Raw genomic sequence first — 17,974 nt, forward strand, 5'->3', positions numbered from 1 at the left:
CGCCAGGGGGCCGCTCCCCCCTCCACGTCTCTGCTGCCAGTACTAACCATGGCGGGGGCGCGCACCTCGGCGCTACGGCCTGCGCATGCGCGGGAGAGGGCGGGGCCAAGTTGGAGTTTTGGCGGGTGACGATGAGCGCGCGACTGGCGGTGAGCGGGGTTGTGTGAAGGAAAGACCAGGGGGGATTGAGGGGGCCAGGAGCCCCGAGAGCGATTCCAGGGGGGCAGGGGCTGGAGTGAGGGACCGGAGATCTACGGGGAAGCCCTGGAGCAGGTCGGGGTTCCCTTGGGTGAAGGAGGATCGATTCCCTGGTGAGGCGGGGCTGGGTCCCCGGCAGCGCTGAGGGAGATCCCTGGGGGTAGGGATGGAGATCCCGAGGCTGCTGTGCTCTGTGGGGAGAGTGGAGGCGAGGGGCACGGCACAACAGAACTCTTCTGGGCCTTGGGAGCCCCGGGCTGCCGTCAGGAGAGGGGCAGGTCCCGGGGTGAGCCCCCGCTGGGCACGCTCGGCAGCAGGATGGGTCCCCGGGCCTGGGGCTCTGTGGTGGTCACCCGCGTGTGCTCTTGGGTTTTGTTTTGTTCTTCGCTGAGAACGGGTACTCTGGAGCAAGAGAAAAGAGTGAGCTATTAAAAGTGGAGTTTGTGTGTGAAACAAAAGTTTCTGCAGCAGGAAGATCTGTAAGCACCGAGTCAGTTTGGGGTTATGAGTGAAATCCCAGTGGATTTCTCTTCTGTTATCCAGTCTTCCCTTGGCCAGTTATATCTGCCTATGCTTATTATTTTTCATGTCTGTGAAATGGAGAAGCTGTGAGAAATTAGAACATATGCTTTTAAGAATAAGAACTGTGTCACAAGGAGAGAGCGAAACCCTGCTACCTTCTGTTTTCAGCTGACTGAGTCCATTTTGGAAGAATTGCTTTAGTTAAGTGCTAATTATGATTATAACGTAGGACTGATGAGGTGGAAATGGTTATTACTAGGAGAACATGGTAGGCAATTTTTTAAATCAGTGTCTGTTATGGGCTTTTTTCTAAAAGTAATGCCCTTGTGCTGCAGAGAGTTTGGCATAGGTCAGACTTTAGATGTAGAAAATGTACATGGAGATTTTAAATTTAGTGGAGCTCTCATTTGCAACTGTAAACAAGAACAAGCTGGTGGTTTGCAAATCATCAGATAAGGTACACAATATGTATTTCCTGTTGAGCTATATCTGTTTTAACAGTATATGTTGTTCTCCCCATAACAGAGAATACTTTTTTCCTTGAGGGGCTCTTGAAGAAATCCTGGTGAAATCATGGACGGTAAGGAGGAAAGTACTCTTTTACCTTCAGTATGAAAGTTGTCTTCTGATCAAGACGTTAGTTAGTAAGTTCCAGTGTTTAGAAAACTTAGTAAACATTTTAGCAAAGGAAATTATATTGCACTGACTTCATTTGTGGAGGCCTTTGAGGTAGCCCCTTACCTTCATTGTTGTCACTGTTCTGTGAGGCTGCTCTGCCGCTTCCCTGGTTTTGTTTTCTTCAGCAGCAAAGGCTAAATAAATTTCTTGGTTTGTTCTGAATTTCAGTTCTGCTCTGTCTGTCCCATTCCTCTCTCTCTACTTGAATTTCTTTTTTCCATTACTTGTTGCTTTGATCCATGTTTCTTTGCTTTCTGTTCTCTGAGGATGTGCTTTCCTGCCTAGCATCTTCCTCTTCAGCTTCTATTGGCAAAAGCCACGTGGGTCCCTGTAGAGCTCCTGACTACACCTTTACCAGTCCCAAGACTTTCTGTTGTAACAGCAGCTGTTGTACAAGCAGCTGCATAGGAGGAAAAGCCAGCACTAAGCAGCCTGCAAATTTTCTGCTAACCAGCCAGCCTGGATCATAAACTGAGAGTGTCTGTACCCATGTTTCCATCTGACCAGGTGTCAGGAAGATAAAGAATCTTCCTTTAGCCAAAGTTGAAATAGCTTTTAAGAATGCCACTTGCTGTTCTGATTTACTTTTGGTTGACATTAGCTTGTGATTAAAGTATCATGGATATTTTATTCCATGGCAGCTTTCCTCTAACTGGACAGAAATAACACTGAGTTTAATGTTTGCCTTAGCTGACGATGACTTGGATCTGTTGGCCTCCCTCCTGGATGAAAGCGAAGCAACTGAAGAGGGGAATTCTCCTGAGGAGGAAGGTGCCCCAGAGGATGAGGGAGGAGAACCAGATGAATACGATGAGCTCTTTGATGCAGAAGATGATGCATCCTACACTGAGGAGGTTGATGCTGAGGACAGCATAATTGATGAAGAGAAGGAGAACCTGGCTACGCTGTTTGGAGATGTGGATGACCTGCTAGAAGAAGAGGAAGCAGAAGAAACTGTCTCTACTTCAGCTCCCACTCAGGCAAAAGAGAAGACCAATGAAGAATTGCAAGGTTTCTGTAACAGCATCTTTTGTCTGTTCTGTCATGCATATCTTGTCTCCAGAGAGCAAATGTGCAGAAGGTAGGGTCTGCTGCATCTCAGTTTAGGATGGTGCCGAGATGGGCAATACCGAAAGCCCTTGTGAAAGTTTCTAAATTCAGTTTTCAGTGCTCAGTGGCCAACCTTGCCAAACCTCTTTTCTCCAAAGAAAGACAGAGGACTGGAGTAAGCCTGGGAAATGAAACTAGCTCTGCTGAGCAGGATAGGGAAGGGTAGTTATGTACGTACACCTTGTCTGATGTAAAGCAATGTTGCTTCAGTCTTCAAGCCTGTCATCCTGGCATCTTTCACCAGCACAGGTCCCCCTTCTCCCTCAGGACTTATTGGCAGGAGGTTCTGCCATACCAATCAGTAGGCAGAGCTGGCTACTGAACCTTCCTGTGCCCAGGACATGTATTTGATTATATTGGAAGCATTTCTTTATAGTAAGGAGTGTAATTATCACCCATTCAAACTGTCTTATGTTCACTAGGAAAGATATATGCAACCTGGCAAGGAATGTACCACAGTCAAGTTAAATATTTATATGAGGAGTCAGCTCCAGGCTGTGTGGAAAAGTGTCCCTTCACTGTGAGCCATGTAGACTCATGTAAATCTGTATTGTGGATCAAGTCTTTTGTTTTCTAAGTTCCTGTGATGTAGTAAAACTGCCAGACTTCCAGGGGTCTCATAAATCCCTCTTTGCAAAGGCTTCCCACTGTTTTCATTATTATGCTTTTTCTTCTCTTTTCTAGCTGAGCTGAGAAAATTGCAAGAACAGATGAAGATGTTACAGGAGCGGTTGCAAAAGACTGCTATTGGGCAGCAATCCAGTTCAGGCCCTGAGAAGAAAACCCCTGGTAATGAGACTAATTAAATGGGTTTATGATTTGTTGGCCTACCAACATGCGATTTGTAGGCAAGACTCCAGATAATCCTAAAGTGGGCACTGAGTAGCAAGGAGGAATGGGGGTCTGGTGTATTCTACACAGGTTGTTTCCTGCAGCTACAGACTAAATCAGTGAGCTACAGCTTTGGTACCTGCAACATAGGTTGTTTCTGCATGGGACAGCTTTCATGACTGAAGTGCTGGATCTTCTGCTGGAAGTGTCCCTTCTTACTGGCAGATGTTTATACACCCAGAAAATACAGCTATGTTTGTTTCTGTAGTACATTTCGTGTAGTGAGAAAATTGAAAAGCAAGGGGATGTTCCTACTTTCCCCAGCTTTGTAGTTTGTGACATCCAAAGTTTTAGGTCCTTACTGGAAAGAGTCACTGGGGCTTTTCCAGCTCGCCGTTGATTTCAGATGCTGGCAGCTTAGCTGAAGGGTTTCCATGTGGGATCCTGGCTTGGGCTTCTTATTCAAATAATTAGTTTGGAGCAGTTCTTAGTGTTTGAGTCCAGATCCTGAGATTTCATAATAATTTTTTGTTTGTTTGTTTTCTTGGCCAGGTAAATCTCCCTGTCGACCCTTAAAGGAAAGGAAAGTTCAGAAGATACAAGAGTCACCATGTTTCTCGGCCCAGCTGGGCAATCCTTTACCACCAGCCAAGCGAGGAATCCAGAAATCAAAAGCATCCTCAACAGGTACCATTCTCAGTCTGCCTTTCACTGAAACATGGGGATTTTGCTAAATGCCTATGTAGTTCACAGCGGTGTTGCAGACACATCCAGGACAGTTTTACACTGGTTGGTGAACCAGTAGCAATCTGTTCACAGCAGAACAACGCTCACTGCAGAGTTAATTATTATGTTCTTTGCAGTGGATGCTATGCTCTGTACTGCTATGGTTAACTTGGACACTGACAGCAGTCTAGCTTGCATCTGTGTATCCTACAGTTTAGCTTGCCTGGATAACAAGAGCTGCTCTGGGAAGCTCCTCACCAGGCAACACTCATTGCTTGACTTAGATGTGACTGATCTGGAGCTGTTAGTTCCCAGCTGACTGGGAGATGAGTTCAGTACAAATAAGACAGTTTTACACCTCTTTAAATGTGTTACATTAGACTCCTGTCTCTGGTCAAGTGTGAGCTAGTGTTATTTTTATTTAGAAGCTTTCTTACATTATCAAGATTGTTTTTCTTACCTCTTTTACTGTTAAAGAGAGCAAGATTCCTCGTCCACAGCAAGTCCTAAGTCTGGCGTTCCAGCCTCTCAAGTCTGCCACAGGCAACACACCCAGTAGGGTGACCAGAGAGAAGACTCCTCACATGCCTATAGGCTCCAGTGCAACTGCTCAACCCGTGTCTGTGGAAACCTTCTCAGGACTGAGATTAAGGTCAGCAGCCCAGCACTGAGCTCTGTTTGAGAACATCACCTTCCAGTAATGAGAGGGAAAGCACGATCTGTCCAATGTCCTGTGATGCGAGTCACACAAGTGGTGAGCAGAGGACTGAATTTCTGATTTGCTGTATATACATAATTTAACCATGTCAGATAGTCAATTGTCGTGAAGGAATATAACACAAAGCCACAGCGTTGGCTGTTTGGTCAGTAAATAGGTAACATTGACTTTTGGCTTATATTTCTGTTTTCACCTTTGTACTTTTCTAACAAAAAATCTATCATTTCATTAGTGCTGCCACCCCTGGGATGTCCTCAGAGATGGAGGAGGGAAGCAGTGGGCATGTGCAAAGCCTTATTGTGCTCCTGTTGAGCAGATTTTGCTCCACGTTGAGAAGCCTCGGGAGCCACTCATGATCCCCACACTCAATCTGGCCACAAGAGGTCTCTGAATACTCACGGTGTCTCTCCAGAAACCATGCTGGATTTCCAAACCGTGCTCAGAGAGTCATCATATTCAGTCCTTCCTGAAATGAGCATAGTTAACGCAGGCTTGAGGCTAAGTTGCAGTGCAAGTGAACTCAGGGTGAAATAGGGCACAGAGGCATTTTGTAGCAAGACATAGTCTCACTGGAAGAATGCTGGATGGTTTTGATTGTCTCCATCTGTTTATGCCAATGGATGTGCTCTCTTTTATATGCTTTCTTGATCTAGAAAACCCCGGGTTTCATCTGCTGAAATGGACAGGAAAATGGCAAACAGGAAGCTCATCCGCCTGTCCCAGCTGAAGAGCAAACTTGCTGCAGAAAACCTGGAGGAAATAGACTGGGTAACATTTGGAGTCATCGTGAGGAAGGTCACTCCTCAGAGTGCAAATAATGTAAGTAACTTCACTGTACCCCTTGCATAGTCCCAGCGAAATGCTGGTCTTCCTTCCTGAAAAGCTAATTAGGTTTTTAACATAATCAGTCAACTTCATGTAGTTAATGAAAAGCTACCGTATTAAAGATCTCTGCTCACCTGGTTTCATGCAGTAATGCTGCTTTTAGTCCTCAGAATAAGTCTGTAGCTTATCTGGTGCAATTGTGCCAGACACTGTTGCAAGAAATTAGCCATGGTATAAATCTGTCCAAATCTGTTCATCCATTGTTATGTGTTAAATGTCGGTGCAAAAAAAAAACCCGAAAGGGCTGTGACTCTGTCTTTTAAGACAGTCCTCTTGCTTTAAATGTGCCAACACATTTTGCTTCCATTATTTCCCTAGAAGCCATTCTGTCCTAGATGGTGTACATGTCCTATAGGAAGTAATTGATGAAACAGAGATCTGGATATGCCTTGGCTTTGTTTGTTCAGTGGGGTAAAAACCTTATTCAGCAAGCAAGAGTACTCTACAGCTTTAATATCAGTAAGATTGGTGGTAGCAGTATTATTGTGCTATTTTGGCCTGTGAGAATCCCAGAACTAGCTGTGTGACATCATATCTAACCTCTACTGGGGTTACAAATTGTGCTTTTCTAAATGAGGAAAACTTAGAGGGGAAAAATCAGAATAACTCTTTAAAGGCAACAGCTAGAGGGAATGCAGTCAGTGTCCTCTTGCCAAGAGCTGAAAGGAAAGCAAATATCTGTTTCAGGGCAGAACCTTCAGCATTTGGCGGCTGAATGACCTACGGGATCTCAATCAGTGCGTCTCGCTCTTCTTGTTTGGTGATGTCCACAAGGAGCACTGGAAGACAGACCAAGGCACAGTCATCGGGCTGCTCAATGCTAATCCTATGAAACCTAAAGAAGGCTCAGATGAGGTGAGAAGATTTTTCATTTGCCCATCAACTGTAAATAAAAACCCATAGCTGAACTTCTTCATGTCTGCTTGAGATTTAGCTTTATAACATGTGTTAAGGCTGAAATTACAGCAGTATGTCTCAACAGTTTGAACTGCATTTCGATATTTGTGTGGTGTGTATTTGCTTCTGGCGTTCTGGAAGACTGAACTTCAAGAAGTCCTATTAAGCATCTAAACCCAGAGTTTATTCAAGTGTTTAATCTGCTTTTGGTAGCAGTCGGCTCTTCCACGGATGTAGGGAGTGTATTTTCATTTCAGTTTATTCAGCTACTTCAGTGCAATGCCTATTTCAGCCAAGAGGTCTATAAAAGCTGAAAAAGGAGGGGAAAAAAAATTGCCTCTGCATTCTTGCCTCTTATTTGGGCATGAGATATGATTGCAAAATGTTTCCTTGTTCCAAAATCATGACTGAGAAGCAGCACTATTTGATTTGTTCAATGAACAATCTACTATGTATAGTAAGTTGATACATGGTATCACTTGTTTAATCAGTTACTTGAAATGCAGAACATGATGAATTGCTTTTCTTTATGTATCAACATTTAAGGTGGCTTCATTTTGCTAATAAATTAATTTTTTAAATATCCTTTTAATTGCACTGGAGTGGAAACTGTTTTTACTGACTTCTGTCAAGGGGAATTTCAGTTTAATAACTGGTGATGTAGTGTTTAGCATTTTAAATTCTCCAAATGGAAAAACTAAGAATCTCATTAATTGTCTATTAAGCTATATAATTGCTTAAATTAACATGAATAAGCAGTAGAAAGTGCTATTGGTGAGTCGAAAGGCGTACCAGATTTAATGTAAGGGCTGTATTTAGCTGTTAAGAGTGGCTCTTCTTAGCTAAAATGTACACATTTAGAACTACATTAAAACTGACTTCTCAAAGTGCTTCTTGCCTACACATGCAATTCCTACTGTGGTTGTGTGAAGTAGACACTGCTTGTACCACGATATGTGGAGAGGAACAGAGAGCTCTAGCCCATCTCCTCTCTTTGTCCATGGCCAAATGTAGTTGCCATGGTGGGATCAGAGCCAAGCAGTTGTACAGGACCATCATCTGTAGCACAGGTAGCTCTCCCTTTGCTGGTTCTTGGTTTCCTGAGGTTCAGAACATAGCAATGCAATCTCTTTCATTTCTTTGTGAGAAAGAAATCCAGTTTTATTTTTCTTTTTAACTGAGCCTTTTCTCAATCTGAACAGGACATGTGGCTTTCTAAAACTAGGCCTGCATTTTAAAACTGCATTGTTAATACCGGAGGTACCGAACTAGACCAGAGCCAAGCCAGTGACATCTAGAGAGAAGCTCATCCAGTCCTCATGGCATGTTCTGGTATCTTTCTAGGTGTGTTTGTCTGTTGACCATCCCCAGAAGATCCTTCTCATGGGTGAAGCTCTGGACTTGGGCACTTGCAAAGCCAGGAAGAAGAATGGTGATCCTTGTTCACAGATTGTGAACCTGGTCTGTATCTCAGTAGTCAGGACATCTGTAAGCTATGGGTAAAAATCTGGCTGCTGATATTGTACTGATGCTCCAACTCTTTGACTTGTTTCTGGATCTTGATTTGTAACTGACTAAAGCGGAGGGAGAAACTGAATAATGAAACCCAAAGGAGCTGCTTCTGTGATGGCAGTGTAGCAGCAGCACAGTAGTTCCCTAAATGCAAAGTTGGTGCTGCAGCGAAAAGCAATGGTCTTGACCCATGTCTGTCACCATCTCCACACCCTTTCACTCTCCTCTGTGTCACTGCAAGCTTCCCTGCACTGCACTAGAGAACTTATCCAAGGTAAAACGATAAGAGGTTTTCCTTGGCAATGATTCTGTTTTTTGAGGATGGTGTTAACCCAGCAAGTTCGCTGGTCCAGTGTGCCCACAAACTTCCAGAATATTTGTTCCTGAATGTGGGACATAGGAAATGAGAGGAAAAAGGTGTTGGGAATCTTCTTTTAGGGGCAGTACTGACTTGTACTAGCTTAAAAGACTTGTGGATTACGTCACTTCATGGCTATGGTGATGTTATGATACCTGAAAGGAACCCTGTCTAAGTCAGAAGGTTATAGTTAGTAGGGTACTACTTAGAAGAAGGAGAGAAAATGAAGGAATGAAGAACTTGGGAGGAACTAAATGTGTGTGGAGTGGAAGACAAATACAGAAGGTACTTGTAGCAAAACAAGACTGTGATTGCAGACCCGCTCCAGAAGGTGCCTGTGCACAGGGCTCTCGATGTCAGTGAGATGTTCCAGGCCTGGAACAAACCATAGTTGGAGGCTGTCTGGCACACAAGAAGGAATTGGCTGTCTGTTTAATTTTTTGTGACAAAAAAAGTTTGATTGTGGAATAATTGTAGTTATACAAATCTGAGGCAGATGATTGTCAGTGAGAATTGAGGGGGGTTTTTTTTGTAAAACGTTCGACACCCTGAGTGAGTGTATTTATGGCACTGCTGTCAGGAATAGCTTTAAAACTCCTGGGATGGAGGAGGTTCTTGATGCACAGGTTTTTTTTTTTTCCCAGTGATTAGCATGGACAATTTTAATTTTGTTTTTCATTGCTAGAGTGTGGGCAGATGTTTGCTGAGTTGGTCAAATGCTGGTGTACTCCAATACAGATGTTACTTCTGTTTGGCCATAGAAGGATGGATGTGGGTGAGAGGAATGAAGTAAATTGTCATTGCTAGTGTTCTGCAACAGGCTTCTCCCATTTCTTTTCAGAACGACTGTGAATACTGCCCGTACCACATACAATCCCAGTACAAGAAGCTCAGCTCAAAGCGGGCAGATCTGCAGTCCACCTTCTCTGGTGGCCGCATTCCCAAAAAAGTTGGTCGGAAAAATGCCAGTCTGAAGGAGAGGCTATGTCAGGATGGGTTTTACTACGGAGGTGTCTCTTCAGCAGCATATGCAGCCTCAGTGTAAGATAAACCACTTATTTCCCTTGCTTTTGAACAGAATTTCCCTCCCATATACAAGTGAGCCTGAAGCTATCTCTAAGGGATTCTATTTAGGTAGAGATACTTTTGACTTAACTACATTAACTAAAAAGGAATAAATGCCCCATGTTTGGTGTAATCCTGGCTTCAAGGGGTAACAGAGCTGCTATTTGCTAGGAAAATTTTATGAGTCAGCACTAAGAAGTGGTAAAGGTTGTTTTTACCTCAAAATTATTACTGTGTTGTGAAGCCAGGCAGCATTGTGTTTCAGTAAATGAAATGAATTTTATCATGAGATCCCAAGCATTCGGGTTTTCAAGATGAGTATTTTTCAGTGCCATTCCCTTACCATGTTTTGTTATGGCTCATTGCATTTAATCCCAGACTCTGTGTATTCTGTATTCTCCTCTATTCCGTGACTGAAATAATACAGTATCACTATGTGTTAATAAAGAGACAGTAGTACACCCTGTGCATTAGTAAGTGACAAAGATCTGTAGATCAGTGTGCATCTCATAACTAGCATGGAGGGGTTAGATCCTTCGTCCAAATCCAACTGCAGACAGCTGTGGAAAGACTTGAGTCACAGCTGGATTAAGCCCTCTGCACTGGGCTTTGATTCTCTTACCACTGCCCTCTGATAACCGGTGTAACTCCACAGTAATGAAGCAATTCCAGCCTCCTCTCCATTCCTGAAACTAACTGTGAACAAAGCTTAGACATTACCTATGTTTAGTTTTCTCTCAATGCATAGGAAGTAAGTATCTCCACCCAGGGAGAAATGGGAGATCCTAAACACTATGCTAGAACTTGGATTTAGATCCACATCCTTCCCAAAGACAGACAGATGAGAGGAGAAAGGCACTTTACAGGGTGGCTGGAGTTTTGTTGAAGCACTGGACTAACATTCAAGCTTCTGTCCTTGCTCTAAGCTTGGGAAAACTCTGATGTTCTGGTTTTGTTTCCTCTTTCTAGTGCAGCAGCTGCAGCGCCGAAAAGGAAGATTCAAACCACTCTCTCCAAGCTGGTTGTAAGAGGAGTTGATGCAATTGTCCAGGAAACCAGGCAGAAAATTGGTACCTAACTACACATGTAGTCTCGTCACTCTCCAGATATTGCCAGCTTGATGTGTAGATGTGTCCCAGGACTCTGCTACTCCCTGAATGAATCTGGCAATTGGTTTGCTACAGAGATAGCCATTTGCAGGCTGCTTTCTCAGTTGATCAAAATTCCTCATCCCTCTTGAGACTGCAGCTGCAAGGCAAATGTAACTAAGCAACTGTGCCACTCCATGCATCTTTTTTTCATCAATGTCCCTGAATTGAGTCTCCTGCTCTGTCTTGGGACAGTGATAGAAGATCTTTGTCAGATTAATGGGAATTGGAAGTTTTAAGAACTTTGAACCACAGAATTTATTTTATTTGATTAAAATAAATTACTTCTGACAATCTTGAAAGCTTCCAAGGAATACTAAGTATAAATCAGAGTCAGGTCTGCAATGCAGGGGACCTCCTAGGTATCCAGCCTGTTTATAGTGCTTTTCTTCTGTGGTCTTCAAAGCATATTCCTTCCATAGCCTTTGGGATGTCACTGATCTTCTCTGCCTCCATTTTGTTTCTGTAAAGCACTTGATATTACACCCCCTTTATTCTCTGTGAAGAGCAGATGACAGATTATTCAAACCATGTGCTCGAGATGCCACTTAGATGTCTTATTCACATCTATCTTTTCCCTCAGTTGCCTCCATTTCAGACAACATGGGGTGTGTCCTGTCTCTAGCTTTTAGCTGCCCTTAATTCTCCAGGGGTAAGATGTGCTGGCTTCAGAGCTTTCAAGCATTCTAAAAGCGGGAATGATGGGAGAACCACAGACAGCCAAGGCTGATGAGGAACTGGCTGACTGATGAAATTGCTGAAGGGACAGAAATGTCTTCATGATGTGCTCTGTGAAGACAAGGCCTTGGGCAACCAAATATAACATAGGGGTTGGCCTTGCTTTGCGGGGGTGTTCACTCAAGTGACCTGCAGAGGTTTCTTCCAACCTAGACTGCTCTACGTCTCTAAAGCCAGGCCTGCTTCCCTTTCTGGCTCCAAGTCTGTTGTATTTCTGCCTCTTCTGCTCCAGGTGCAGCAAAGAGACCCATGCAATGTTCTGAAGAATTCAAGGAACTGCTGTCACAGCCAACCTTTGGAGCACGAAACCTCTGCAAACACTGGACCAAAGCAGGTATTGTCCTTTTGCCTGAAGGGAGAACCCACTCCTGAAAACACTCAAGCTACTTCTGAGCAAACTCTAGTGGCTTTTTAATTTGGTTTGGTTTTTTCCCAGATGCTGAAAAGAAGCAAGAGGCCAATTTCCAGTCTATCTCTGCTTCAGCACTGCTTAAGCAACAGAAACAGAAATTGCTGGAGGCCAGAAAAAAGCGATCCGAAGAGATTCAGAGGCGGTAATACATACTGACTTTCACAGGAAGGGTTCCATTATTGTGGCCCTAAGTATAACTGTGGAGGTGTTTTGCTGTTTTTATAAAAAGTTCATTTAACTAGAAATAACCCAGTATTCAGTGGAGAACCAAATGCTCCAGCACAGTGCCCAGCAACTGGAAGGGATGATGGGAAAATGCTGATTAGAGTAGGAAACTGGGGTCAGGACTTCTGGTTCTGTTTGTTGGTGGCTTGCAGGGTTCTTCTGAACCTTAAGACCTGGCAAATGTGTTGTGCATATCTTGTTAACAGACCTGACAAGAACCTCATAAGGGCCACCTTGGGTGAGACTGAGGCTGTCGTAGCCAAGGAGCCTCAAACGGCTCAACAGGAGCCAAAACAGAACCTGCAGGAAAATAAGATGACTAGCCACAATCATGACAGTATTTCCCCCAAATACTCTCTAATTTTAGATTTGAAAGCAAATGGTTGTTTGTTCTTTCTGGTGACTTCTTCAAGTCACTCTTGATTTTGGTAATCCAGTGAGTTCCTTACCAGTCTTGTTTTACTCTCTTGAATGCCTAAATTGTTGTGGGTTTTTTTTAGCAGTAAAAGGGCAATTAGTGAAAAATCACAATCTGCATCCCTTCATTGCTATCTCTTTCTCAAACCTTTCTGTCTTTTTGAATTGTGCCCCTATTTCAATTGGTTATTCTTGTCTTACAAGGTTTCTCCAGAACACAAGTAAAGCCAGCAGTCCTGCTCTCCCATCCTCCTCCAGACAGTCCTCGCTCCATTCCCCAATACCTGGGACAGAGTTTCCCAAAGCTGCAAAAATGTCAGCTCCTCAAAGGCCCAGGCTGGGCACAGGCTTCTCAGAAGGAGAAGATATCCTCCTCTTTGATGGGTCTCCACCTCCAACACCAAAGCTAGACAGCTTGGCAGAAGCCAAAAAGGTAACAGCTCTATGAATCTTTTAGGTATTAGGAATGGGAAGTTAAGGGAAGTTTGGTTTGTGGTAGTAGAGAAGTCTTTGATTGGGTATAGGCCAGCTCGGTTCTGATATTAGTGAAGTTTGATTTGTGGGATCAGACTGGCCTATATTACAGAACACAAGAAACCTGCAGTTCCTTACAGCTGTAACACCAAGATCCATGCTACCACATTGCCTGTAGTCAACCTTCAGAGCAGTGGAACAGCTGCTAAAGAGGGGCCTGTGGGTGTGACATTTGGCCACAGGAGTTGGCATCTCTTTCTTGTTCAAAATCCACCTGAATTGGTCAGAAGTGAGCTGTTATGAACTGTCTCATGTGTGATGCTCATGAGCTCACCCTTGATCTTCTCTGAAGGCAAGCGTCACTGAAGCCACTACACAACTGGCAATTTCAGCAAATGCCAATTGGGCATGGACAGGGGACAGAGCAGCCTCTTGAGATGGGACTGGGGAGAAGGAAATGGGGAGGTAGGGCATCTCATGTAAGTCATGAACCTGATGCTAAGCTTTTTCATGAAGAAACACCCCTTGCCAGCTTCCCTGGATAGAACTGACTCTGGTCTTCATGACCTGACATAGTCTGTCACCTGTTGGGCAAATTACCTTTGGGGAGCAGTCTGGAGTAGCTGTGTGGCTGTCCTTGTGCTCTGGTCTTCATGCAGGTGAGACAGGGCTGCTCTGTCTACCAGTGGCTGCTTTTTTGCTCTTGTGTTTTGGGGGTTTGGGACATCTTAAAACAACAGGTTGTGGATAGCTCCTGTGCCGGGGTGGGAGGTGCTGAAGTGTTTTTTATGGAAGAAAGGAGAGCAAGACCTGTTGCTATTGATTGTTTTACAAGCATGAAAACCCTTAAGTCCTGGGAAGGGGCAGGGGATTTGTGCTGAAAATCCCTTGAGTGCCAAACTGTGCATGTTCTTTGGCATTGCTAGTGCCATGTGTTGTGGCTGTTTTCTGTCTGCCAGGTAACCAACAGGGAATTAAGCAGGTCTAGCTGTGTTATGCCAGGAGTTTGCATGTGTTTGGTGTCTAGCCAGAACAGATGGCATCTTTTCTTGGCACAAATCTGTTCACATGTTTGTCAGAGAAATTATTCTCTTCCAGCAAGGAAGGAGTCTTAACATTCTGGGAGTATGGAAAGGAATAGTTGTATGTGGTTTTCTATTACTTCCAAATTATTACCAATTTCTGTGGAAATCTCAAGTTATTTGACTCCTCTGGGAATTACTGATTTGTGAAGCAGTTAAAGCGCAGCTGCTGAAATATCAAGCCTGGTAACACTCCTGGAGGAGTGATTTTTATGGTTTGGGAAGTCACGAGAGGTTGGGTGATGTGGTACAGATGTACAGCAGAACTGGGAATTTTGTTGGGTCTCTCTTTGGCCAGGTCCATCCTCAGGCCAGTGGATCTTGTCTTCTCTGTTTGACAGACTTCCTCTGCTAATTCTGGAAGTAGGAACGTTGGAGCCAGACTGGTCACCAACACATTCACTGCTCTTTCCTGTTTTCCAGCTGGCTGCGATACGCCGACTACGCGCAAAAGGCCAGATTCTTGCTAAAACTGACCCAAACAGTGTCAAGAGGAAAAGAGCTGATGTTGATGATGTCCTTGAAGTTGTTGAAAGAGTTGAGAAAAACGTTGCTCAGCCACAAGGTACAGAAGCAGAGAATGGTAGGTAATGTTAGCTTCTAGAATAGAAAAAATATGCTTATGTCCGGCTGAATGGAGCACTAGTTGGTGCGTTAAGGACTTGATTGCTGTGCCAAAGAGAGGCCAAGTTAGGTCTGTTTGGATTGTAAAAGGCTTGTTGCAAAGGCTAAAAAATCTCTAACCCTGTGGAGAGAGGGTGAGATGTAATCTCTGATAGCTCCCTGTCCTCATCTGTGTTCCCTTTCTTCTGGCACTGCAATGCATGGCTGACTTAACCAAAGGAAACCAAAAAAACCAGTCCCAACTGGGAAGATACCTGAATTTTCTGTGGGGTCTTGGGTTTGCCTGCTGGTGACTTACTGTGTGATCTTGAATTAATTGCTTAATTCCCTTTAAAGCTTCTCCATCAGTCATGGAGGGAACACTGCTCGCTCCCCTGGGAGTGATGTAGAAATTCCTAGTACAGTGCTTTGAGAGAAGATGCAATGTTATTTTTTAAAAGTGCTTTTATTTCTTCTGAAGCCATATTTGAACTTGGCTTCATGTTCTTTTGAACTCTGAAAGGCTGCTGTTTGTCCTGAACATCTACCTGAGACTTCCAAAATCTCCTGCAGGGATCACACTTAGAGATTACAACCTTGATTTGAACTTGGTCTCTGTAGGACTGAACCTTTTTGTCTCCCTAGATATGGATGAACTGGAGCCTGCCCAAAAGAAACAACGTGAGCAGCTGGCCTATCTGCAGTCAGAAGAGTTCCGTAATATTCTGAATGCCAAGTCCAAGCACACAGAGATCCTGAAAGAGGTATGGCCTCAATCCAGCCATGACTGAGAGCTCAGCCCTAGGGAGCTGTTTCAACTCCTTATAATGATTTCAGCAAGAAGCAGGCACACAACCATGTCCTAGTCACCAAATCATCCCAATGAGTAGGGTTGGGGGTCTCTGAGCACACAGAGCACAGTGCCTGCAAGTCAGCATTGTTGCCATAGCCATGGTAAGGTCAACATTGTCTATTTTTGCTGTATTTGGAAGAATCAGTGAAGTTTCCTGGTTAGTGAGTGATTAAAAAAAAAATCCTTCTGCTTTAAAACCAAGTTAGCCACATGCCTATTTTGTCTCTTTTATTTCTTGACATCTTGACCACATTAAGACAGGTGCCACCTTCATTTGGGACTCATGTAAATTGTGGAGCCTGTGAAATGCGAGCAGTTGCCCTGAAAAGCTAAGAGGTTGGGTTTCTCCCAATCAGGATCTTTGCTGAGCATGTTCCCAGGGATACAGCACCTCCAGTGGCACATGGCTCTTGTCTTGGGCACATTGTATTGATATGAAGTCCTAGTTGTTTTAAGGTCTTCTGAGGAGTACTATTTTGGATAAGAACTAATTCCATTCATTGCATCTACCTACCTGACCTCTCCCTCTCCTCATAGGTATGTACTTATTTCAGTAGTACATGCTGTTGTTAAACCCTCCTACTCATCTCAAAGGTGGCTTATTTTAGTGTTGGTTAAAGCACAACACATGCACTATATGGATTTTTTGAAGCAAGAGACCTTTGGTGTTTCTCTGACTCCCAGACTGCAGTCTACTTCAAGGAGGCCTGGTAGTAGTTTGTCCTAAGGCTGTTTGTGGAGTGGCTTCTCCCATCTTTGTCTCCCCACAACACTTTTTGTGTGCCCCCACAGGCTGAGGCTGAACTGCAGGAGCAATACTTTCAGCCCCTGGTGAAAAAGGAAGAAATGGAAGAGAAGATGAGAAGCATTAAAGAAATGAAGTGTCGAGTTGTGACATGTAAAACAGTGAGTGAAGTGGAGCCAGGGTGGCAGCAGGGGAGTGGGGCATGGATTGTACAAAATGATGCAGAATTCCCGTTAGTCTCTTTCTTGGCTGTAGCCCAGCGCAGGGATCAATTGGAGACATTTTCATTCCTTATGGCTGTGCTGAACAGCTCAACTTGACGTTTGTATCACTGAGTTTCTCGAGTGTTGGTGTTCTGAAAATATTTACCAGTTTCTTCCCTGAAGTGCTTTGTACCAGGACCCTTCATTCCCTATATTAGATAACAAAGTAAGCAAAGTGCCTTGAAAACTTAACACTGGATGGGATTTCTCTATTGGCATTTCCAAGGACTTTGCCATCAGGAAAAGCAGTGGAGCTTTGTTATTATCCAAAATGTGCTGAGTGGAAGGGAGAAGTTACCTCCCATTCCCAGAGTTTCAGTCCCTGCTGGACTTCCCCTCTCACTGCCTTTCCTATGTTTCGGGGCTGCACAGAGGGCCACTGTGTGCCCCATGAGGTGCTGGGAGCAGGGCCACAGGATAGTGGCAAAGAGGGGAGGATGGCATTAGAAAGACTAGTGGCAAAGCCTGGGGTGATGATCTCTGACTGCTGGGCTCCTCAGGATGGGAGGAGACAGAGATGCTTTTCTCTGGATGCTCAGCTGTCACCACCCACAGAACCGGTTTCACATGCTGGTGAAGCACTCAAATCTTTCTTCTCCCTCACAGTGTAATTACACCTACTTCAAACCTCTGGAGACGTGTGTGCAGGATAACCATGACTACCACTGGCATGATGCCATCAAGAGATTTTTCAAATGTCCTTGTGGCAACCGAGCGATTTCCCTTGACAGGCTCCCAAAAAAGCCATGCAGGTAAGAAATGAGTTTCCTGAAATAGCGACTGGGGCTTTTCTACTGTCCATTCACAAGTAACTTGCTGGGAGTCACGTAGCCATGTTCTAAGATGGGAACGTTAGTCCTTGTGCTAAGCAGTGACGGAAAGGTGTGGGGCTGGTTTTGGACCTCTCCATACTGTACAGCAAACATGCCACAGTTGTCCTCACCTGCCACCTTCATCTTTCAGTACCTGTGGCCTCTTCAAGTGGGAGCGAGATGGGATGCTAAAGGTAAGTGTGACCCAGCAGTTTCTGAGGACCTCAGCCCTCTGGCTGCTTCTCTTGGTACTTTTGTCCCGTGTTTTGTTTCTTTGTCCTTACAAATTCCCAGCAAAACCAAACAGTTCTGGATTTAGCCAGGTACTTACAGCTACCTGCAGGCTGTGTTTTAGTGGACTTTCTTTTGCTTTCTGTTCTTGAAGCTTTGTTTTTATTAACTTTGGGGAGTTTGCTTTTGACCAAAGTTGTAAGAATTCAGAATGTCAAAGTTCCTAGAGTGTCTAAAGTATTTAATCAGATAATTTAGCCCTACCACAACTTTTGTCAAAAAAAAATGTTTGGTAGACATCTTACCACGTTTAACTTCTTTTCTCTGTGGTTCATGTTTTTAGGAGAAAAAAGGCCCGAAGATTGGTGGAGAAACACTTTTACCAAGAGGGGAGGAGCAACCAAAATTTCTCAATAGTCTTAAGTGATCTGAAGTTGATGTTTTTCCCACAGCTTAAGAATGGATTTCTGT

The 17,974-nt window shown here is 44.1% G+C and overlaps 1 protein-coding gene across 1 annotated transcript; it reads left to right on the top strand.

Moving 5' to 3' along the window:
* Positions 1–1,293: 1,293 nt before the first annotated feature.
* On the top strand, positions 1,294–17,974 carry MCM10 (minichromosome maintenance complex component 10). Its single transcript, XM_010186286.1, has 19 exons — positions 1,294–1,300; positions 2,089–2,409; positions 3,193–3,297; positions 3,892–4,026; positions 4,543–4,717; positions 5,437–5,602; positions 6,356–6,523; positions 7,910–8,026; positions 9,277–9,476; positions 10,470–10,570; positions 11,625–11,720; positions 11,823–11,940; positions 12,645–12,873; positions 14,420–14,579; positions 15,245–15,363; positions 16,245–16,358; positions 17,067–17,212; positions 17,424–17,466; positions 17,847–17,974. The coding sequence occupies exons 1-19, from the start codon at positions 1,294–1,296 to the stop codon at positions 17,928–17,930; spliced, it is 2,604 nt and encodes an 867-aa protein (XP_010184588.1). The 3' UTR covers positions 17,931–17,974.

This window comes from Mesitornis unicolor, unplaced genomic scaffold, assembly GCF_000695765.1.
Source record: "Mesitornis unicolor isolate BGI_N332 unplaced genomic scaffold, ASM69576v1 scaffold4656, whole genome shotgun sequence".
In the NCBI taxonomy this organism is placed as follows: Eukaryota; Metazoa; Chordata; class Aves; order Mesitornithiformes; family Mesitornithidae; genus Mesitornis; species Mesitornis unicolor.

Bases quoted from the DNA above. Each gene is read 5' to 3' on its own strand.
- MCM10 (XM_010186286.1), top strand. The intron at 9,477-10,469 runs GTAAGATAAACC...TCCTCTTTCTAG, and splicing joins GCAGCATATGCAGCCTCAGT to TGCAGCAGCTGCAGCGCCGA. The intron at 14,580-15,244 runs GTAGGTAATGTT...TTGTCTCCCTAG, and splicing joins AGGTACAGAAGCAGAGAATG to ATATGGATGAACTGGAGCCT.